The 24,230-nt window shown below is 36.3% G+C and overlaps 1 protein-coding gene across 2 annotated transcripts in view; it reads left to right on the forward strand.

Moving 5' to 3' along the window:
- POLA1 (DNA polymerase alpha 1, catalytic subunit) overlaps nt 1-24,230 on the forward strand; it is a 204,000-nt gene that overhangs the window by 91,645 nt on the left and 88,125 nt on the right. For both annotated transcript variants that reach the window (XM_052794757.1, XM_052794758.1), the window contains exon 34: nt 1,665-1,796. In XM_052794757.1, coding sequence (XP_052650717.1) covers nt 1,665-1,796 — 132 coding nt within the window. The remainder of the gene's footprint in view (nt 1-1,664; nt 1,797-24,230) is intronic.

Consider the following 24,230-nt stretch of genomic DNA (forward strand, 5'->3'; position numbering starts at 1 on the left):
ATACCATATTGTTTGAGTCCTGCTATTTATAGCTTTGGAACAGAAATTTGCTGATAGGATAGTGCTGAAATATTTTTCCCATTTTTGCTTGTCAGCTGTGTCGTCTAGCAGAACATGTGAGATTATCTGACTTCATTAATCTGTTTGCCCACAGTCATGAATGATTGTTGCTGTAACTTTTTAAGGAATCCTTATCTTAACACCTTAGTAACTTCTAGTTCTCTATTTAATGAAACTTTGATATAGCAATGGCAATTGCTTATCCTAAATCATATTAATTGGAACAAAGTGTTTTTGAAACTTGTGTTTATCTTGCTACATCCCACCTCCCTTCTTGACAGTAAGGTTTTTCTGTGTTATCTTTCCTTCTGTCTTTGTGTATTGAACATAAAAAGTCCTAGGGGTACATTCTTGTTGAGAAGTTCTGCCAAAAAATGTATTTCTGACCTTGGATCACAACTTGAAATAGGGCCAAGTGTTTAACTCTCCAGTAATGTTATGTATGTATTAGTCACTGGCAAATTAGCGAGCTTCAGAGTAGTGAAAACCTTGAAACTGCAAGCAAATAAATCTTTTATCTAAATTAAAAGTAATTATTTTAAGTTAATTTGGACAAACAGCAGATGTTTTGCATTTTTTTGAATCAAAATAAAGCAGTCTTTGGAAGCAAGTAAGAGGAAAAGACACACAAATCGAGTGATACTTTGTGAATCCTTGACTTTTGTTCATTACAGCTGTAAGTAAGATTGCATGTAGGCTTGACAACTTGCAGATGGGCTAACAGGAGAGAAGTGGATGTCAAAGTCCTTAAAAAAAAAAAAACAAACACCCAACAAAAAAAAAATAACAAAAGCCACCAAACAACAAAAGAAACCCCTAAACCAGACCAAAAAAAGCCCCTCTCTTCCACATGGAATTATTTAGTGTTGTGGGTGGGCGTTTAGCCAAGATGGCTCACAAAAGCTAAGTCTTACCTTGAAAGAAAGTTTTCTAAAAGTTGTATAACTGGCCAACCTACCAGGTTGTTCTTATTTTAATGAGAATTCTACCAACTTAATTTCGGCTGTCCATGTATCACTTCCAGGCTCTGAAATTTTAAAGTCAGGTGTTGAGAAGGTTTTGAAAGTAAGGTGAATGAGATGGTGTAAAACTGTAAGAGCTATTCTTTGCACTTGGAGAAAATGAAAGATGATCATGTCATTCTTGTTTAACAAGGTTTGTCTCTACAGCCCTGTTGGTAATTTCATAATTGGTATCTATAAGGTTGATTTCAATGTTCTGATTAGTGGGCTTGGGCAGAACTTTGATGTCCCTCATAGAACAACAAACCTGTGTTGTCTGGGGGGAAAAAGGGGAGCGTGATTTGTCCATAGATTAATTTTTTTTACTCAACGTCATTTTTTGAATGATTAACTTTGTAGCAGGTGAAGAAGCATGTTCTGCAAAAGACCTTTCATTAAGAAGAAAATGGGAAAACTGTAGGTCAGAGGAGTCTTTATATGGGTGTGGTCAACTGTGATGGGAAGAAAGAAGGCCTAGATATTAAGAGGCCCTTTAAGACTATTGTTTTTAAAAAATATGTATTATGTCTAAACTCCTGTGATAACTTCTGCTACCATCATCTGTTATAATGATGCATGCTGCTTTTACACTTCTGTTTTCAGGGGCGATTTATTGAACCCAGCTTGCAAAGGTGCAGTAAGACTGAATGTGAAGAGTCTCCTTTCAACTATGTGGTTCAAATGAACAACAAACTACTGTTGGATATTAGACGCTACCTCAGAAAATACTATAATGTAAGTATTCGGAAAATATTCTGCCATATGAAAGGAGTTTTCTTAGTGGTGCTGACTTTTTTTAGTGACTGTTGTGTTACTTTTTTTTTTTTAAATTGAAGTTAATAGCATGCAATGTCAAAATCCAACTTTATGAAAATAAAACAATCAATTAATGATTTCAAATACTAATTTAGAATGTTTATTTTCTCAGTTCAGCCTCAAATCAAGGTAGTCAGATGTATTTAGATTTTTGTAACTGTGTGTGTCAGCATTATTACAGATGTAGTAGCTCTGTTTTCCAGATTTTTAGATGAAAAAGTGCAGAGTTGATTATCTTAATGCTTTTGAGAAAATCTATGAAGCCTGTCAAATATGCAGATATCAATTTCTCATGTAATTGAAATCTGATTCTCCTTCTCCAACCCAAATTGATGTATAGTGTGTTACATTGTGAAAAGGAAAACTAAATGTAGCTCTGTAAAAATTCTTTGAAGGACAATAGGAAGGGAAATACTATGAATCTTTCTTCATCATGATTGGAGGGGGGGGGGGCGGGGGGCAGGAAGCTGAGAAAGATGGTAGTTAATTAATTAGATATAATTCTCTTTTTGCGGGGCAGTGCAAGAAATCCAAAGTGGCAATGGTAGTGGTTGGCTTTGTATGGCATTGTGGAAAAAAAATGTGTAATATTTGAAATTCCTGTTTTCACACTGTCCGAAGTGGTGACTGGTCAAGGAAAAACACACCATGATTTTTAAATTATATCAAGATGTTTTACACCTCTAATATGTTGGAAGCATCATATTTTGTGAATTGGCAGCTAGCCATTTTGGTCAAATTTTCATAGGTCATCTCATCCTATTGCCTGCCTGCCTTTTTTTGCTTGTCCGACATTGCCTGTTTTCACAGTTTCAGGACAGACATCAATTTTGAAGGCATCAACCTTTGGGTGCACATAACCTTTGATATACTCAAAACCATACATTGTTTTTGAAAATTTGGCCTGTAAATGAATGGGTTACCTAATTCATGGTGTGTTTTCTTAATACTTTTGCAGGCAGCAGCTATAATGCTAAGAATTATCATTATAGTTTAATACTAAGTGTGCATTTTATGTTACCTGTCTTCTATATTAGTTTTTAATTGCAATTGTAAGTGTTTTCTAAGCTCTTTTCTAGAAATGTAATAACTTCTGAATGTATAAATACTTCCTTTGAAGGTCTTTGCATCAAAAGGAGCACAAAACTTTATCTTAGAGTATTTAAATTCAGACAGTATTTCACAAGGCAGGGATAGATTGTTCCTTTCTGTTGAAGTTAAAGGTAGACGACTTGGACAGGCAAAGTTACCAAAATGCGAGATCTCACGTTACTTTATTACAAAGTCTAACTGGCTGCAAAATGATCATTGAATTGATATTATTATACATATTATATAAAATTATACAGTGTGTTATTAAATAATATGTCAAAGTAATATGTTTACACAGACTGCTTTTGTATAAAAGTTGCTTCTGATTAACTTTTTTAGATTTAATGTATGTACATTATGATAACACACAATGCCACATGCTAAGTAATTTCTGGCATATAAAGTGCTAGAAAATGTGCATAAGATGTGCAGTAGTAAACTTGATGAAGGAAGATACATTTAAGGGCAGGAAAAATTCTTATTCCTGGTAAGAACAAAAAGTGGGGTAATATTTTACTGTTTTTTTTTTTTTAAAGACAAAGCTGTGAACTGAACTGTGAAATGTTTGAATATCGAACATTGCAATTTGCTTACATTGTGTTAAAATCTATTAAGTATCTTACTACATGGTCTATAGGATAACGAAGTGTCCTTCAAAAGGAATTTATTTGTCCTTGTAAGTAAAAGCTTTATAAACCTGGTTATATTTTTACTTTTAACTGAGTTAGCTGGACTAATAAGGTTTAAAATTACTTTTTGACTGTGGAATACACTCAGACTCTGGAAATGTAAGATTATTTTATTGTAAAAAGTAATTTCCAAATTGCACAATAATTTTCGTTTTAAAAAAGAGCTTTCCACAGAGTTGGGCAAGTAAACTTTTTGTCCTGTTAGCTCTTAGAAAATCAGATGCTGTGAGTTTTAGTTTATTCCTTTCATCAAGTACTTGTAGTGACTGTATAACAGCTGGAGTTTAAATTCATCAAATGGGTGTTTGCACTAATATATATAATCCTATCAACTATAAAGACACACCCAGAAGTAGTATGGCAAAGAACTGTCTGAACAAAACATTTGATGAAACTTTGAGACACTTATTTAACAGTCTCCTATTGTAGTGGTTGCATCTGAAAGGCGCAGAAATATCAACTTAAAATAGACAAATACATTGTTTAACTTTGTCACTCCATTAATTTTTTGTATTTTTTTTTAAGATATCACTGTTGTTTGTGTGTTGGTCAAAGGGCACATAATACAAAAACATAAAATGTGAAAATTAATTTTTTAACCTTTAAAGTAATGAGCTACCTTTTATGAAGACAGCCCTATCAAGAGCCTTTTGGCCTGATCCACAGCTCACTGAAATGAATAAGCTTACTGTTTTTTCAGTGAGCTTAGAATCAGATTTTTTTTTAAAGTGTTTAAGATCATTGCATGTTGTTTCCTTTAGTCTACTGAAATGTTTTTATATGTGGCTTAGTAAATTTAGGGGCAGGAGGGAGTGCCATAGAATCTAAAAGTGGAAAATCTATTTGCCCTTTTTGGCACATGAAACTGATAAATAAATAAATACGATGGTGATATACTACTTTGCTTTAAAAAGCTGCAAATGTAAGTGCATAAATAGAATTTTGTAAGCCTCCTACAATCCCATTGTTTTTGTAAATTACTCATCTTTACATAAAATTTTCTGTTTCCACAATCATTTTTTTGCCATTAAACATTGAAATGTTTTGTATCTGTCTTCCAAAACATATCTACCATTGCTCCAGTATTTATGGATTTCTTAATGGTATTAACAATATCAATTTTGATAATCTTACTCCTAACTGTAAATATATCTAAAAAATTATATGCAAAGATTTTCTTTCTTTTCAGAAATGCATTATTCTATGAGAGATTGATCCTGTTGTGTGCTTTTTTTTTTTTTTTAATTCTGCTTCAGAAGAGCAAATAGATGAAAAGAGAGAGAAACGCTAGCTAATCTAAATTGGGAAATGAAGAGGGCTTTTTTAAGCATGAAAATTTCATCATCTTGTCAGCTGGCAGAATGCCTGCTGTGTGGATTCACAAAGGCTAAGAATTACACTTTCATGAAATTTTCCTCACTAACTGCCCTGGTTAATTTGAAAGATAACCCACTGTTCTAATTCATTCCTCAATTGGGCGGTGCAGGTTTTATCTTTGATCTGACAAAGCATTTGTGTTAATCGTTTTGGCCCTCTACTAGACACTCTTGGGATTGTGCTTTTACAATAAATGTGTCTGTGATAGCTCTTTAGTCTATTATACTTACAATAGATCCATAGAACTGGTAATTAATTCTGTACTGCTTTGGAAATGGGGAAGAATAGGTGTAGCTCTGTCAAGTGCTGCTGGGAAGTTTGTTTAGCTAGTTCATTTTTGAAGTGTTACCCTCAGCCATCAATGAAACGTCCATGCTAGGGAATGGGTGAAAGCTGAAACATGCAAGCATAAATGGAAAAACTGACCAACTTTTGTGCATAAGGAGGGTGTCATTTCATGTATAGTAAGTGGATCTAATTATTATGATGGAAACTGTTTTGTGTTTCCCACTAGAATATTCAAATACTCATTTTTGAGCACTTGGTAAATAAATGCCAGCTCTTAGATCCCCTTTTAAAAATCCCTGTAAAAATCCATGTTCACATCCATAAAATGAATGCTATATCTTACTCAGCTGTTGAGGTGTTAGTTTTGCCAACTAAAAAGAACTGAATAAAAAACCCCAACATATTGTGTATACCATTTGAGCAGTAGCAAAATTCATACTGAACTGGTTGGACTGGGAAGCTGTTGTCCCTGAAGCAGCAGGTTTTTAATCTTGTTTTTAAATATAAACCTGTGGTTTTAGTAGTAGTATATTTATAGGCTAAAACATGTTTTTATGTAGATGCTCTTTATATGCTGTCTAGTTAATAGCGTATGGCATCTTTAGATCTTTTTATGTTTTTCAAAATGCATAAAATGATGCAAACTTTAAAAGGGTCTTGAAAAATACTGAAAAAATCTTGGTCCAACCTTTATTGCACTGTTTTTGTTTTACAGTCTTTTTCTACTGGACCACTGTAACCCACAGGCAGAAGTGAGTTTGAAGGCTATTGAACGCTGCTAAATAACTTTATACTGTTCAGCTGCAAAAATTCAGTGTTCAATAGCCCTCAAAATTTCTCATTTCTTACCTGTGGTGGGGTGGTCTACTGCTTGCACATTAGGTCGCGGTATAAAAGCATGTTGGTACACTTTTCAAGATCTTTGAATTTTTATTTTATATATGTATTTCTGTTCTGACTGTTGTATATGTGTTCTTGGGTTTTGTGTTAGTATTTTGTGCACTTAAAAAGGTAAAAAGATTTATAAACAAGATAATGTTATAAGAGGCAATAGCGTTCACACAGGTTTTGGGATTGCATGGCATATTCGCTTAAGAGAACAAAGATGACAGGGCTCATTGTGAACCTGGAATCTCCCACACTTCAATCAAGTGTATTGCCAACAACCCACAGGTGTACACCACATGAACAGGTGAAGAAATGATTGTAGATGATGGTGATGACTTTTGTAATCATGTTCTCGCAACAGTCATGTATTGAAAGCTTTTTTGCTTGGTGAGTGGGTAAGGGTAAGAAGTTTCTCTGGCATGAGGGAAAGGTGCTTAGTAGTGGCAATAGTACGATATTTTATTTATTGTGCTAATAGTATTAGAAGTATATGGACATGTGAAGAGTAGGTAGAGCCAGAAAATAGGAGTTGTGACACCAGCTCATGTGGTAGGCACAATCAGATAGCTAGACTCTGCCATCAAATTAACTCCAGTGATTATTTTCAGTCCTTCCTGTTTGTATGGAAATGGGTTTCTCAGTCTTTTCCAAGTTTGAACTTGTATCGCTGTCATTTTGGTTTATACATACAGAAACCGAGACATTTATTTTTAGTACTGAAAGCTTCCAAGTCAAGGCAGAATGGAAAGCAATTGGAGTGAAAGATGAAAGATTAATGTGATTCCATTCACAGTTTACTGGGGATCCGAGACAGGGAAGGGAGGCTGCCACCAGATTATCAAGAGTTTTCGCCTCCCCTCTGCAGAAGCACTTTCTGATTCTTTCCTTGATTGAGGTTGAGAAATTGGTTGTGTTTGGAATCATGTTGTGGTTAACTGGGACGAAATTAGAAATATCTTGATTATTGAACAGAGCAGTCAGTATTCTACCATATGAAAGTGTTATACATCTGTCGTCTTGATGTAATTTGTTTATTGAATAATAGAAGATAACCCTACAACTGTTGTGTGTAGTGCATTTTGGGGATGAGTAAGCAGTTATTTGTCACAGCACTCATAGCGTCTGTTAACTGGAATTGATTCACTATTACTGCAACTTCTCCATGATCTGCCCTGTAAAGGAATTGTTTGTTTTAGATTTAGAGCATCAATATGATTTTTAGTGAAGTGTTTCAAAGTAATGATCGATATGTCTTTACAAAGGGTTTAACTCTCTTCATTGGATTTTACTAGCCATGACGGACATGCATCCATCTCACTGATGGTTGAGTGAGGCTGAGTGTGACTCTCTGCACTCCGAATTTTAGCTGCTGAGAATGAGTGAACATAAGCAAAGGAGCAGTATCTGTTTACTGTTGATTATTCCTAGTGCTTAGTCCACAGTCTGGTACCTTGCCAGAGAAGACTCGGTGACACTAGATCTCTCTCTCAGCCCTTTGTAGAAAAGGTCCCCCAGGCTGGCACACCGCATGGAACAGGTTCTAAGAAACGGGGATTGCTTCAATAGAGTAAAACTAACTTTGTAATTTCCTCTGTAGGTAGAATACAGGAATGTAAGGGCTTTATTATCACAATAATTTGTCTGCTTAGGCTTATAAATGGCAGTATTGTGAAGATCATGTTACAGGAAGTGTGCCCAGAGGTAAATATGGTCGTGGTTATGATTGCCACCAAGTGTGTAATGTTTACCTAGGTGATTGAATCACTCATGTAATAACAAGATGTTGCTGTCTTCAGAGGATTACAGAAAGCACTGTCTTTGAAGGTACTCTGTTGGAACTGATCTGTTGCCCCAGTTGAAGCAGTGATGAATTTTGGCAACACTTGGAGAGCATGTTTGTGCTGCAGTATAGGGAGAGATACAGTTGCAGCTCTGTGTAACTGATCTGGCTCTAAACTGACTACAAAGTATGTAGCTTTGGTGTACCAGTAGCAGTATTTGTTGTGAGATGCTGTAGCCACGAATTTAAAATCTTGGGCAAATCTGTGCAGCCTATGGAGAGGTCTGCCCCAACTGCATTGCTAGTAGTGCCTGCTTTGAGAGAGTGAGCAGATGTGCCCTCCTTTAGATACCTTGGATTGACAGCAGTGCTATGGATGCTCTATAGCTTTGTAGGATTTGCTTCCTCTGAGGCTATTTTATAATAACAAATGATGAATCACAAGAGGATTTATGACAAATCACTGGTCTTGAAAGGATCAGTGTTCATCTTTCTTCTTTTTACAGTAGTTTTAGAGAGCCATTTTAAATCTGTTTAGGTTTTTGTTACGTTTGGTTTAAATTTGTGAGGGAAAAGGATCCCACTGGTCTCTAATTAGAGACATTACAAGAAGCAGAAGTCCAGGTAAACTGATAAAGGTTTCAAGTAAATTTTAAAACCACCAGTTCTCATGGCATTTTGATACAGTTAATGCCTTATAATAACTTGGAACAATGAATTATTGAAATATCAAACCAGATTAAGTCTGTATTATTCTACAGAAACTTTTAATAGAGAACACGTTATAACCAGCTTGCTAGGAGATAACGCAAGTCAGCAAGGTCTGTTGGCCTTGAATACTTGATGCTGGTTGATGTATGCATAACTAGCAATGTTTACAGCCCTGAAGCACCTTGCATTCCTCAGGAGAACCAAAGTTAAAATCTGAAGCTGAAGAGACCACGTTTTCACTAGACATGGTTCTTTTCATAAGGATAAAATTGTTTGACATTCATGACCTAAAAATGGTGTGGTTTTCAGAAATTTTTTTTTAGAAGTCACTAATAATACATAAACCCATGGTCCGATGCTGATTTTAGACAGTGAAAATGACTTGCTTTAAGCCTTTTTTTTTTTTTTTTTTTTAAACTGAAGTGGGTCCATATGTGGTAATTCAGAGTTGAATGGCTATATAATACGGAATGTTATTTTGTAAGACATCTAAGTTACCTATCCTCAAGTTTCTTAGTTTTTATTATGAACCTGCCTTCAGCTTTAAAAGAAAGCTTAAAATTAATTTTATAGTATTTTGGTAACTAAAATATTTTTCGTGTAGTTACCTTCTTTTGTAAACATTTTTTGTTTGATGCCGTCTTTCATAGTCCATGTTCCTGAAGATTATTGAATAAGAAAATCATGGGGGTTGGGAGGCAACAGAGGGCACACATGAAAAACTTCTATGTTTTCCTCAACTTGCTTTTCCTTGGCATAGTGGGAATGGATCTTGCAGGTGTTTATTTTTTCCTACCCTTAGATGTTAAAAGAATTATTTTCATTTTCTGGTTTAAAGCAGTTAAAGTTGTCAAAAAATATTTCCAGTAACATTTAGTCACTGCTCTATTTCTTGGTAAAATACTCTTAGAAAAATTAAATAAGGTGTTCCTCAACAGAAGTGATTCTAGTATTCAAAATCTCATCATATAGAAGCTTTGTAGTTAGAAGGTTATTTGAAAAACTTCTATTCAACTTAATTTAAGCAGCTGTTTAGTTCTTGATGTTATTTAGTATTTGGTGCAGCAAGAGAAAATGGATGAATGCGTAAGCATTCAAGGGTTGAACAGATCAAATGGATCGTTCAGACCTTTCAGCTTGGTTACTGGAAGTAAGTAATATACATGAAAAAACCTCAGAGCAATGAGTCTGGGCAGCACTATTTAGCTAAACTCCTTTGCCTTTGTGTCTTCATTCATGTGCTTAGGGGTGGGGAAGGCAACCCCCTAGCTGAATGAGACTTCTAGGGAATTATTAATTTTTCTTTTACAGTGGCCAAGAGAAGTCTAAGCAGTACCAGAGATAATGCAACAAATTGTCTATAAGATTTCCTATATCCTAGGAAACACCAGGGTCAATTCTAGCAGCCTGTGCTGTGTTAGAGTTGACATTTATTGCTCCTCTTGACTCACCGAACCTGTACTTCTACACGTTTGTTTAAGAGAAACAGTTTTAAGAGCCAGTGAAGTTTTGGATCATCTGAGATTAAAAAGGTGCTACTTCATTTTAAGTGAGAATATTCCCATCTGCAGGAAGAAATGGCAAAACAGCATTACATTAGACATGGCGTCATAAAAGGGTTTTGCATTTGCTTCACTGTGTCTTGTTCAGAAGTGAAGGTCTTACAAGTGCTACACAGTCTCTGTTCTCTACAGAATGCCAGGGTTCAGTGGATATATGCAAATGGATTTTTTTTTTTTTTGTTATCCCCAGGCATTAAGAAGATAACTGCTTTGCATGCCTACTTTGGGAGATAGTATGATTTGAGTGCAGAGCCTTATTCCAATGTAGGCAGATAGCAAAGTTGTGTTCCAAAACAGGTGTTGGCCCATATGTAGCATCCTATGTGTAGGTCTCCGTAAAGAGTCCTTGAAGCTTATCAGTCAGGTTGGCTAGATTTGTCTTCAGATTATATTTCATTATATGGCATCTACTGATGGACTTTACTCCTACTTTTTACTGAACTTTAGTTACTCTATTACTTTTATTCATATGAACGTGGGTTTTTGTACTGTCTGGTTTTTTGCAAATTGAGCCTGGTGAATTGGCAACTCTGCCTGTGCTTTAGTCCTGTGCATTCTGTGATGGTACACTGTTTTAAAGGCCCTTTTATTACTAAAGATGAACCTCCCCTCTCTGTTTCCATGCCATGCTGAAGATTATTGTTTCTTCAGTCTGCCCACAGCTGCAGCATCCTATAAACAGGGGGCTAAAAAAAAAAAAAGCAAGCTGTGTAGTCCTGCTAAAACTGTTACAGTGGCTAAATGACAGTCTTGTTCACTTTCTTTCATCTGAAGTTTCACCTATCCAAGTATCTTCAGCCTCGTAGATTGTGTTAGGCTTTGAATCCACAAATGTGTGAGAGAAACATTTCTGAGGTTTTCCAAAGGTATACCAGGTTTCTATGTGAAAATTAAGGCTCTTCAGAATTTGACAAGTAGATGTTTTCCTTTACTCCTGAACAAAATCATTATCTTCGTAAGTGGCATCTGCAAGAGAGGCATCAAAAATCCACGACCATCAGTAAAGATCTCCAGATAGAAATGTTTATGCAGTGACTGAACTCGTTCCATCTAAAAATACAGATCTCAGTTTCAGAATTGTAGCAGATACTCCAAATGTCTTGCATCTTTATCTTCAACCTCCTATGGAACAGTATAAACAAAATGTTGATCTGTGAAGATTAGGGGTTTTTTTATACTGGACTGGAAAGCAATACTTCTTTTTGTCTTTTCTTTTTCCTTTCTGTACTGGCAGCTACAGTTCAAATGTGGAAAACAAGAAAGAATGAACTCCCAAATGGATTTCTTTAATACACTTACTCAACAACAATATCATCCCAGAGATTTATTTAACTGGCATTTTTGTTGTGTTCTTTTTTCCTTTATCACTTGTCACACCCTGTCTTTGAAGATTATAGGCATGCACACGTTGGAGAGTATTTTTGTAATAATATGCTTTCTTTTCCTAATGAAAATACAGTCAGCGTAGCAATATTCTTCCTGTTACCCTCATTTGATGGAAATTTCTGTATTAATGTCTTCAGTTTGGATTATGTATGTTTTTAATGTCTTTTTTAAGATGTTTGCATTAGCAACACTTAATTTCTGCACTCTGCCATGAATGTGAACTGTTTAGCATTGTGCATATTTTACAGTTGGTATGTCTTAATTATTGTTTAAATTTTTAGAAGTTACTGGATTTGGAAGAATTATCTGAAAGGACAAAATAGGAAGTGGAGTCAAGTAGAAGTGTATCCTCATCAACTCTGCAGTCAGCCCCCATTCCTTTGAGTGCAAGGCAACCCAGCTGTGAGGATTGCTGGCCACACTCTCATCAGAGAAAGGTGGCGGGGGGGGGGGGGGGGGGGGGAGAGAGAGAGAAAATTAGCAAGACAAAATTCCTTTCTATCAATCCTATCTTTACACAAATTCAGACTTCTGAGTTCCCATACGTGAGAGTGTAACTTAATTTCCAAATTACATGATGAAAGCACATCTGTCCCAAAATTAATACCTCTTGAGAATATCATAATTGTATATACTGAAAATAATTAGTATCTGTAATTTGCAAGTCATAAATGTCTAATTTTTAGCGAAGTTGTTTGTTTCCATTTAAGATAAATTCTCAATTTAATATCCAAAGCAACATTCGACTATGCTACAAAGGGGCCAGAATTGTTTAAAAACAGAGAACCCCCTCACCCCCCAAAATACAAAGACACAAAATGGCACATGCTGAATTCTGTTGCAGAATATAACATTAGATTTCTGCAAGAACTTTGTAATTACTGTAATAATTTTTATTGGATAATACATATTTTTTTTCTCGTACTGAGGCAATTCATGCTGGATGATAATGCAATAGAACTAGCAGATACCAAACTACCCATTGACCACCTATCAAGCACAAAGATTGAATGTAGAAGTTGAATTTGGTAGAATTTCTCTTTTTATGTATATGTGTATATATATATGTGTATGAATAATGGCATTAAGATTAATACAGCTATTTAGAAATATTGGCTTGCCTTCCAGTAGTTCATGCAGTGTTTGTGATGCTTTTTCACACTATTCTTTAGTATTTGCATATGGTTTTTATGCTTTCTTGAAGGAAGCAATTAATCAAATTCCCCCTCCCTCCTACTGCTTTCTACCTTTTTCTTCTGTGATAAGGGATCACCATTTATACTGTCTTGTTTCTTTAATGGGTTATTTTTGGGAGATCACCTTGTTAGGTTTTTGTTAATTTTTTTAACCCAATCAGTGAAGTAGCAATAATGGAGTAAACCGACTTGTGATATGGTCCTTGAGAGAGCTTCCTGGCTGATTAAACATAAGGTAGTTTTAGGATCGAACACCCCTGCTCCTTCCCCAACCCCTTAAGTGAAAGAGACTGAAATACCTTGTAGGGAATTCATAATTAAAATTCTGTATGATCTGTCTTGTCTTTGGAGACTTCCCAACAAGGGTGAGTCAGGCATCTTAAGGACTTAGAATTAACAAAATAAGCCTATATTATCTGCCAAAAAATGGTCAGGGATTACTTCAAAGTTTTATTTTCAGCATTTTCTGCTGAGTCCATTTGTGAAAGGCTTTATGAGGCTAGTGGCAAGATGCCACTCAGTAATCAGGTGTCTTTCAGAAAGAAGCTTGAGTAGCAAATACCTATTTGAGGAGCATCTGAGATTGTAGTGAAAATAAGCAAAATTATCTAGGAGCGATTACAAGCTTTCATAATGAGAAGTACGTTTAGTTTCTGTATAAATTAAACCGGTGCCTTTCTAGACACAGATCTGTCCATGAGAAGCCAGCACCATAACCAAGACTTAGTCTCTCATATTGATGGGTCGGTGTGATTACAGGCCAGGTCTTTTTCCAGATAAAAGGCATCTAGACAGATCTTTTTCCCTTCCCTTCTCTCTACTCTCAACTTAATTGCAGGTAACGCTTCAGCTACAAAATTTTCCACTTTCTCTTTATCGTCTAGTGGTGAGGCCCTAAACTGTCTGGAATGGATCAAACATGATACAGCGCTAGGAGGCTGTTAAAAACTGTTGCAATGGGAAAGACCTTCAGAGTCAAAAACGGAGGCAGCATGGCATCCTTAAAATAAATAGGTTACTGAAAGAAAGTGCAAGATGTACCTCTCCCACTGTCTGTGGTAGTTTCTTCAGATTAATTCTTCTAGAAGACTTCATAAGTTGTTTTTAGGACATTCCAACTATGTCTGAATAGCGCTATTAACAAAGGAGTTTTGCTTTTTATGTCCCTTAAGTGTTTTGGAACTCTTAGGGCACCCTTCAATTTTGGAACTGGTATGTTGGAGCATTGTCCTGCTTACAGAATGCGATGAAGTAGATGTTTGGAAAATGTCATTCCTAGTGGTTAGAAACATGATAAACTAAAGTGTGCCCTTGTTTTGCCCCTCACTTGAGGACTGTCTGCCATAACTGAGGAATGAGAAATCTGCCAGTGAACAAAGCACTGCAAGAATCTAGTCTTGATGCTGGAACCATTAAGGCTAAATAGCCATCCACCTTTAGGCAGTTCCCATTAACTTTTGGCATTTAAAAAACTTAGATGATGGTATATGAGGTAATTCAGTTGCTGGTACTAATCTTCAGTGATCTCCACCAGTGGTCTGAATGAAAACAGATACCACCTGGAATAATCCATACCCTCAAATAATGAGTATTTAATATAACAACCTTCCTCCCCAGAGAAATTAAAATCCTTGCCCTTAGCTTCCACTCAGAGTTCTGGTATAGAAGCAAAACTGGCCCTGCCTGTGTGTGTTTCTTCATTCGAACTGCAAAGAGGTCAGCATTCAGTACTGACGGAGCAGAGAAACTTTCTGGGCACCAAAATACTAAGACTGAAATCATGGTGCAGTAGAGATTTATTTTATCCCGGTACTAAGCTTTTTCAGCTTCTGTTAGGGTTGTCCTTGTGAAAAGAGCACTGAACACGAAGATGTACTGGAGAAGAGGCAGTCTGAAGAGGGACAGAATTGTTCCAGCAGCAGGGAATTTTTTGGGAAGAGATAACAGCGTTGGTTTGGGACTAATCTCTTCACCTTCAGTGAAGAGATGAGGACCAGCAAGGAGTGTCAACTCTTGCCCTCCCAAGGGAGTGGAATGGAAAAATGAGCCTGGGAACTCTGGAAGATGCTTTTTTGATCTCATCTTGTTGCTTTAGTTGAACATTTAATACTTTCAGTTATGTCAGGAGAGCAGTTAAAAGCTGAGTTAAATTATTAAGATACAAATTAAGATTTCCCAGTTTAGGAAAGGGGCTGGCGGGGGGCTGGTATTCTTTTCTTCCCTTCTCATTCAAGGCTTATGATAGGGAAAAATGCCTTAAGTTAGGTGAGTGAATCACTACATCAGTTCGGGGTGGGGGGGAAGTGCCTGCCGCCAAAGGAGAAGCTACTGGACTATCTTTTAGTGTTTTACTAAAACATTATTTTCATGTTCTTTACTTCAGATACTTTGTTTGCAGGTGATCCTAAAAGGGGTGCCAAATAACTTAAGGGTTTAAAAAAAAAAAAAAAATTATGTTCCACTCTCTTGCCGCTGCTTTGTTATTTTAAAGATTTGACTTTTGGTACTAAAAGAACAAAAATCTACTGTGAGCTCTGGATTCACAGGAAGAAATACGGCTTTTTTTGACACATTAGCTACATGGGTTAGGAAAGAAGCTGCACAAAGGCACCCTTTGGATTACAGAAGTTGTTAAAAAATGTAAAAGCGTTACACATTTAACAAGTATGTCTGACACGACTTTTTGGGCAAAAGTCGGTTTCTTCAGAGGAAACCTGTAAAACGTTTGTCTTGTTGGGCAAGGCTGTCACCTTGATGAGATAGCAGCACACACACAGAGGTAAACAAATTCTGTTCTGTATGGTTGCCTTCCATACTGACTGCTCAGTAGAGATCTTCCATACCTTTCTATTTCCAGAGATATGTTATTGACAATAGTTCTCCACATAACCTTTTTTTCTGGGGGCAAAATGATACATACTGAACTGCCTAATAATCAACCCTATTCTGAAACATTTAAACATATCTCATAATAGTATTTCATTATTATGGCTAATGCTTAAAAAAAATTGAATTTTAAGACTTTTTTTCTGAACAGGAAAGTAGTAAGATAATTCTCCCAACTGCTCAGAAAGTTAGGAAGTTACTGGAAGGTAGTTAAATGGGAAGAAAAATCTTCCCTTTTTTCCAGAGTACAAGATGTCTCCTTCAATGAAGTTGTGCTTAATACTGAGATGTTAGCTTTTATAGGAGGTATTTCTTACTGTATTTCTTACTAGGTATTTGTTGCATTGTCTAAAGGGAAATGTAGACACTAGTGTTTCTTTTCAGTTGCTTTTAACCCAGCCACCAGTTTTTAGAGCAAAATTGTATTAAAGCTATCAGATTGAGAGCTCTGCTACTTCTTCAGAGAGCCTTGTGGCCATCCTTGGATATTTAATTGCTTTTACATCTTTCACAAGAGAAGGCAAGAATGTGCTTTCCTTGAACTTAACAGTTTGGGCAATTTTCTATAATCCAGTAAATACAAATTGTACCCTGATTATCTATCTATGTCTGTCAAGCAAATTTTAATGGATGAATGAATGAGTCAAATCCTATGCGTGGAAATATACAAATATGCAAAATATGGGTCTAATTACAAGGCTGCTAAATTTACACAAGGTCAGGTAAACAAGGCACTGTGTAATGATTATTAATTGTTAATAATGCCTTTGGCAAAACACATTTCTGCTCTGAACACCTAACATTTTTGCCTTTTTAGTTATATGAAACAGCCAAATTGATCAGCTATTAGAAAAAACAAAAGACATTCTTTTCTCTCATCTTTCTTCTACCTCACCTCCACAATTGCTTACTAATTATTTCTGTGTAGTGGGAAGGATACTGTTCTGAAAAATAAATGTACATTCAACAGTTAGGTATGAAAGTTCCACAGTAAAAATTGAATAAATTCATTTACATTCATTCATTGAATAAATGCATTAACAGATAACTTTTTTCTTCATAAGGTGTTACTATGAGCATAGAAGCTCCTACAGTCTGTTGTCCTATGTGATGGAGAGCCATTTTTTCTGTTTCATAGTTATCCTTTCAAATGGTTTTTAATTTTTTCGAAGTACTCGGTCTGTCCTGCCTTAATGCTGTTGCCCTTTCCTTCACCCTCATCCGCGTACCTTTTAAACTTACCTGTCTCTCTTCTCTTGTCTCTTTTGGTCCACTGTAAATGTTTTTCATGTGGCTGTGAGACAGAGGAGTTTGCAGGAAAGGAGAGAAACAAGGCTGGAATGGGAAAATATGAGGTTCCATTGTCAAATGAAATTAAACAAAACACACTAATACAAAATTTACTTTCTTTGCTCGATATATATTATTATATTGGGTTGTAAAGTTGTATGAACAGTTAATTTGGAGAGGAATGGTAAGGGAGGTTGCAGGTAGAAAAACCTGTCAGTAATGCATTTCATAGTTTTGCCTGAAATTTTTCTTTGGTTTTGCAAGTACAGTCCTCTCCCATTGCAAACTGTGCAGCAGCCCTAACTTTCTTTCAGCAGTACCGCTTGCTTTCTATAGCACTGCCACAATCATAAAATAACACATTCTGAAGACAAAACAAGTTTAAACCTCATGAGGAATCAAATACTGGAGTTTGGTTTAAATACTGGCAGAAATGTTCAGTCTTTCATACTTGTTAGGTCATTGCAGCCCAAACCCATAGACTGATTATTAACAAATAAAGGAGTTTCATTTAATGAAGGGATTTGCCCAGTGTAGTATTGGTCTCTGACATTAGCTGGATGCTTAATGATTCAAGGAACTCCCTCAAAGACAAATTTTTTCCATAGAACTTTTTGTAGGACATGCAAGTTCCTAGCTAGTGGCTGACTTTTCCATAAAGCTGGAAGTATTTTCACCTGTATGACTGCACAAGCCTATTGCAGATACAGCTTCCGTATGGCACTGTGGCAAGGAGTTCTAAAGGCTATTTGATAGTGTTTAAAATACTTGGTTTTTTCACTGCTGTGGTTTTGTCATCTTTTCAGCTTCACTGAAATTCTGTTTTGCATTGCAAGGAAAGGTAAACAAAACAAGTAGTTTATCATCTGTATACTTCATTGTCCACATTTCTAGGCTTTCTTTTGTCAACTTCTGTTTTCATTGTCTTTTGCACTCCTTTTATTCCTCTTTTGCCATGATAGTGGTGGCAAAACTAAATATCAGCAGGCACTGATGTGAACTGTGGTTTTGATGGGTACACAAAGGCTATAGCTATTTATCAAAGTCCTTTTCATCTTCTCTCTTTCTCAATATTCAAGCATAGAATTGCTTAATTTAGATTGTTTTTAGCACTGCAGATAATCAAATTTATGGCAGCTGTATTAAACACATACCAACTTCTGTTAATCCCAAGAATTTGTAATAAAAATCTTTCTTTCAACTAGTCAAAATTTACCTTTTTTGTGGTACATATATTTACTTTTTGTAACATGCTTGTGGTCCCTCTCAGGCTGCTCTTTATTTTCAAATGTTAGTAGAAAGTGATGTTATTTCACTGTATCTGGTATGTTTATAACCACTGAAAAATTTATTGAATCATACTTTATTTTGTATTTATAGAGCTGGTTTTGTTGCTGTTCTTTGCATTGGTTTCTTCTATCTGGTTTTAGTGATGTGCCCAGGATTGTAGACAGTATTTGAAGTGAGGCCTTTCTGCTGCCTTTATGCAATGAAATGATTACTTTTAGTCCTTTGTTCAGTTTTTTCTCTGCTGCTTTCTTCTCATTCACTTTTCCTTTTGATTAGTGTATTATTTTAGCATAATTTTTGCCTTTCAGCGTCAGTCTCTCACTGTGAGCTAACATTTATCATTCTCACATCTCACCTCCCTCCCTCCCTCCCCAATATGGCCAATCTTATCTGTGCTGGTATATTTATGCTCTTTTATAACTTTGTATTTGTCTGTTGCCTGTCTGAATCTTTCCTATTTTCCACTCTTATAAGAACTTCCAATTTGTATGTAACTGTCACCTAAACAGTTTCTACTGTTGATTGTTTTGGCTCTGAACAGAAAGCTTGGGTGGTAAACAGCCTTATAAGCTGAGCAGAGGCTAAACTTTTCCATCTTCCAACACAAGGAGCTCCCAATTCTGATATGAATTATTTGTCTTTTCTCCTACGTCAGTGTTAAAGTAATTCTGGATTCTTGCTAGCAAATTGAGTTTGTTACGGTCAAGCTGACCTCCATCTGAGATGCCAGAAGTTTTGTTGGTTTGGGTTTTTGCAGGCATCCAATTCTAACTTTCCTAATATTTCTCTTTTATAGTGTGATACCAGTAGGTAGACTCTATTTAGTTTAGTTTTGTTCCTTTCTGTAAATCATTTAAATGATCAGTCTTTTCACTCTTTAAAAAGTACCTATGAATGTTCCCATATCCCCAAGACCATTTGGTAATTCAGAATTGTTTTTTATTTTACAACTGTGGTACTACAAACAAAAGAAAGCATGACTACATAATCTGATCACTTGGACCAGGCTTGGGGCAATTTCTGCTACTGGTTGGATTTTGGAGTTTGGATTTTTTTTTTTTCTCCTTACTAATTTCACTAAAGTAAAGGTATATGGTGCATTGTTCCTGATATATTTTTATTTTATTCTATTCCCCTTCAACTTTTATGCATATTGATAAGTTCAGTCTGTTTTGCAAACACTTACTAATGCTATAATACGTTTTCCCATATCTCCCTTCTCAAATTTTTACCGTTATTGATTGAAGATTCAATTGAGAAATGTGTTTAGAACCCTGCTTTCTGTGGTAATCATAGAAGTCAGTGGGAAGACAAGAAAATTGTATTGAAAGAAATTGTGTGCGTGTGTTTTGTGTTTCAGCATAGATTATCTCTGCCAAAATAATAGCTGTCATTTTGTTCTTGTTATATTAGTGGCCTGTAGCTTACTACTACCCCTTTTGCCTTGCTTTTGTCCATTCGTCTGTTTGTGAGTAGAAAAAAAATTTTGTGAAGGGCCATAATTTGGGGGCTTTATTATGCTAATAAAATCAATATTTTGTTATCTATTTAAATTAAATATTCCAAGATGGTGACCCCACTCTACACTAGTATCAAAGCTGCAGACCTTAACATTCAGTGACTTTGAAACTTGAGTTCTGTTTAGAATTTCATGTCATGCCTGTCGCAGGAGAAAAAGATAGAAAATGTATACGCTGAGCCTATAGGACTTCCTGCAGTGCTTATTAATCCTTTATGGATCATTTGAAATGTTTCTAGTTTATTTAAGCTTTGCTGCTTGTATCAGATTGTTCCTGCAAAAAAAGGAAAAAGTGATCATGCTTTGAATTTTTAAAAATGATCTCACTTTCAAGCAAAAGCACTTTTATGCTCCATTAGAGTTGAATTTGCCAAACTCTTACATCGCATTAACACAAGCTTTACTGGATAGATAAACGTGGTGTTCAAAGACTGACTAGAACTTTACCAAACTGCATATTAAGATTTTGTCGTCTTGCAATTTTTGTCTTGAATATTTTCTTTGTGCAAATAGAGGGCAGAGACAAAATTATTTCATTAAGAAACTGCAGCACAGTTTTAATCTCTTAAAACAGGATCAAAAATAGGAAGACCAAATCTAATAGTTCAGTATAAGACTAGAGAGTCTGGTAAAACTCCTAAGTGTGCCATCATTTTTTTGTCAAAAAGCATTCAAAGTTGATATACATAATTGGGGCTCTGCTTTTTGAGTTTTGCTGCTGTTTTTAAAATAGTTGATAGAGTAGTAGAATAAATGTATTATGATTTTTAGCTTGTAAAAAAAACAACCAAAAAAAAAAAACCCAACAAAAACCCCAAACTCTGGATCCACAGGCAGGAGATGAAAACTCTGGATAAACTTATCTTGATGGCAAATTAAGGACTAGTCTCCAAATGGAATCCACTAGCATAGGGGTGAGCTTGCTGTTGAATTCATTGTACTTCACAGGAATAGAGAGACCAGCAGATCCCTTCACAGGAGTGGTCTGAAGGTTGAAACATCCAGGTTTTCTATTTTCTGGGGTCCTTTCCTCTCAAAATATATTTTTCTTTGTTTAATTAGTAATTATATTTATGGGTGGTTTTGTTGTCATAAGTACTACTTTCAGGGAACTTTTTAATTGTTGTGTTTGCCAGTTAGACCAAGATCTTTATAATAACATAGGCATTACATCTTCTAGTTTTACTACTTTCATAATATTTTAATACGCTGTCTGCCCAGAATGATGTTTTTCAGGCATGGGTTATATGAAGTTTCTGCCTTAAAAATCAGTAACTTCACAGCAAAATGGAAAATTGTTTGTTGTTAGTCTCCAAAAAGCCTTTTGTAAGAAGTCACATTAAATACTAGAATCTTAGCTTATTTCTTCAGTTCCTGTTATTTCATGTGTTTTACAACATAGGAGAATAGATTAATATCAGTATGAAGTAAAAACACCTTTTATATATTTATATGCTTTTACAAAATGCTTATTACCATAGTAACTGAGGGAGCCTATTAGGTTAGTGTATTTCTTCAAATATTTCTAAAACATACATAAAGTATTCTCCAGATATTACACCAGAAAATTTAAGACTGATTTTTTGAGGAGCCACAGACTTCTTGAGTGCCCATACCAGTACATTATCAGTGTGTGTGATCATTATTCCATTAAAAAAACCCAAACTGAAAACCAGAAGAAAAAAAAGGAAGCAAAACTATTTGGAGTATCAGCTTAAACTTTCAGACACTTTGTTTTTATATGGATGTGTGATCTGATTTGAATTTCAGTCAAAGGAAATGCAAAAAAGGAAATTTTTATATACATATGTGTGTGTGTGGATGTGTGTCGCATATAGATATATACACTGCTTATGTATCTGATGGAATCTGGGAAACGATTGGAATTTTTTTTTCCCCCTGAAAATAGAGACTAAATAATCTGAATTGTTCCTAGTGTTTGCTTTTAATTTCCTTGCCCACCTTTCCCATCCTCTGACCTCTCTCATTTGTCTCTATTGCTGTCTTCTCAAGTTTTGATAAGGTAATAATGCCCTAGTTGGGCTAAAGCTAATTTAAAAGGAAAAACCCCCTTCAAAACACTGTAACATGAGTGAAAGTATTGTCACATGTTATAGAAGTTCCTATCTTGGAATAGACGTGTCTGGTTTACGATAGGTTTTTGAGGAGAGAAAGAAAGATTTAATTCATAAAGATCAGAGGTAACTAATCAGAGAAGTCAAGGTAAATTATCCTGGTTAGAAATACTGGATGATAAGGGATTCTTGTAGATGTCTTCGTTTTGCTGCAGATTACTCTTTCTAAAGACAAGGGTATTCGTTGAGTCATACATCAGCATATATGAATGGTATAGCAGTCTTTCCCTGTAGTACTTAAGCAACTGTATTGGCCTAAGGTGGACTTTGATCTTACGTATTTCTTGTCATGCAGGATGAGAAAGAGGTTCTACCAAAGCCGCCTCCATTTTCCCCTGCTTTACATCTGTAAACAAAATCATGCCAACCAGCCCAAAGGGCTTGCTGCTGATAATATGAGGTGGGATAGGAGAGGCAAAAGAGGGATGATTTGCAGTCAGGGGTTTTTGGTTGTTTTGCTTTTCACCTTCCCAACCATGTCCCCTAATGATAGATGCCTCTGATGGATTGGGTGCTGTTTTCTTTTAATAAATTCACGGTTCCCAAGAACATCTTCAGCTGTCATATGGAGCCTTAATGTTTTGGTTTTGTTTCTCCCAGGCCCAAATATCTGAAACTTGTGTACTGATTGTATTAATCAATTTTGTTTCTCTCTTAAGTAGTTCTGCCATCATTCAGTGTGACATGCATTAACTCCTGTTGGTTTCCATCTGAGACGTTAATAGTCATAAGTTAATATCTCAAAAAGGTGGACACCATTCTTAGGAGCGGACACAGTGTTTCTCAGGCAGCATATACTGCTGTCCTGCAGCTGGTCACTGGGCATTCATCAGCACTGAACTTCTACAGTGGCAAAAGCCATAATCAACTGACACTCATTGAAATTAATTTTCAAGGGAAAGATTTCATTTCCATTATCTATCGCCAAGGGCTCTCCTGAGAGTGACTTACTATAAGCAACAAACATCAACTAGCTCTGACTACTTCAGCATGAATTATAGTCAGTTCTGAAGGCTGTGGAGAATTGGATAAACATTGAGAATTATATTGGGTTTTTTGCTGACAGCAACCTCAACTAACCAATATGGCCACCCATTCATTCATTTTAACATTTAGCTTAGTTTGTATCAAAAATTCATGGTTTGCGTCCTCTCCACATCTAAAATAATTTCCAAACAAATTATCGTAGCATCATAAAGGGATTTAGGGTGAAAGGGGCCTCAGAAGGTTGCCTGGTCCCGTTCTTGACTTCAAGGAGGGCTATCTTTGAAGTTACATCCAGCTTCAGAGTTGCTCAGAACTTTGTCCACCTGTTTTTCCTTGCATCCTTGGCCTGGTCTTCCTGAAGATCCTGTAGCTGTCCATCACAGCATTCCATCATGTGCTGTCCCAAGTCCCACATCTCTGCAGTCACCATGAGGTCATAGGTTTCTGAGACTGTGCATGGACTTCTAATTCCTCCTGCATGTTCCCTGTGCTGCATGTCTTTGTGTAGAGGCATTTGAGATGGGCTCTCAGTTGTGCTGCCTTCAAGGGGAATGTGGGAGCTTCCCCATCATGCTGTCCCCTGGGTGTTTCCTCACTGCTCCTTCCTACTGTGACTTCTATCCAGGCTTTGGTCATCATACCCAGAAGACCTAGCTTAAAGTCCTCCTCATTAGGTTAGCAAGCCTGTTGGAAAAGATGCTATTCCTCTGCTTTGGCAGATGGATCTTACCGCGTCCCACCTTGTTACTGAGGGGAGGCAAAGGGTCAGTTCCCTCAACCTACTGGGAACGCTCCGCCTCATGCAGCCCAACATGCCATTGACCTTCTTTGCCATGATGGCATTTTGCTGACTCATGTTCAATTTGATATCCACCAGTTTCGGGTCATCAGCAAACTTGCGGAGGGTATGCTCTGCCCCATCATGCAGATCATTAATGAAGATGTTGAACAGGACTGGACCCCTGGGCTACACTGCTACTTACTGGCCTCCAGCTAGACTTTGTTCCACTGATCACCACCCTCTGGGCCCGGACGTTGAGCCAGTTTTCAATCCACTGAGTTTTTCCAACCACTGGCTCATATCACTCCTTTTTTCTCTCTAGATTTAAGTACCCTGTGTTGCCGACACTTTTCACCCATGAATATACTTACACATTCTGATGAAGTCACCTCTCAGTCTTCTTTTTTGATGGTAAGAAAGTGCTCTTCAAGGTCTGTTGCTGTAAGGCTTTTTTTCAAGGCCTTGAATCATTGTTTATGGCTCTTCAGTGTACCAG

This window comes from Harpia harpyja, chromosome 8 (assembly GCF_026419915.1).
Source record: "Harpia harpyja isolate bHarHar1 chromosome 8, bHarHar1 primary haplotype, whole genome shotgun sequence".
NCBI classification, from domain to species: Eukaryota; Metazoa; Chordata; class Aves; order Accipitriformes; family Accipitridae; genus Harpia; species Harpia harpyja.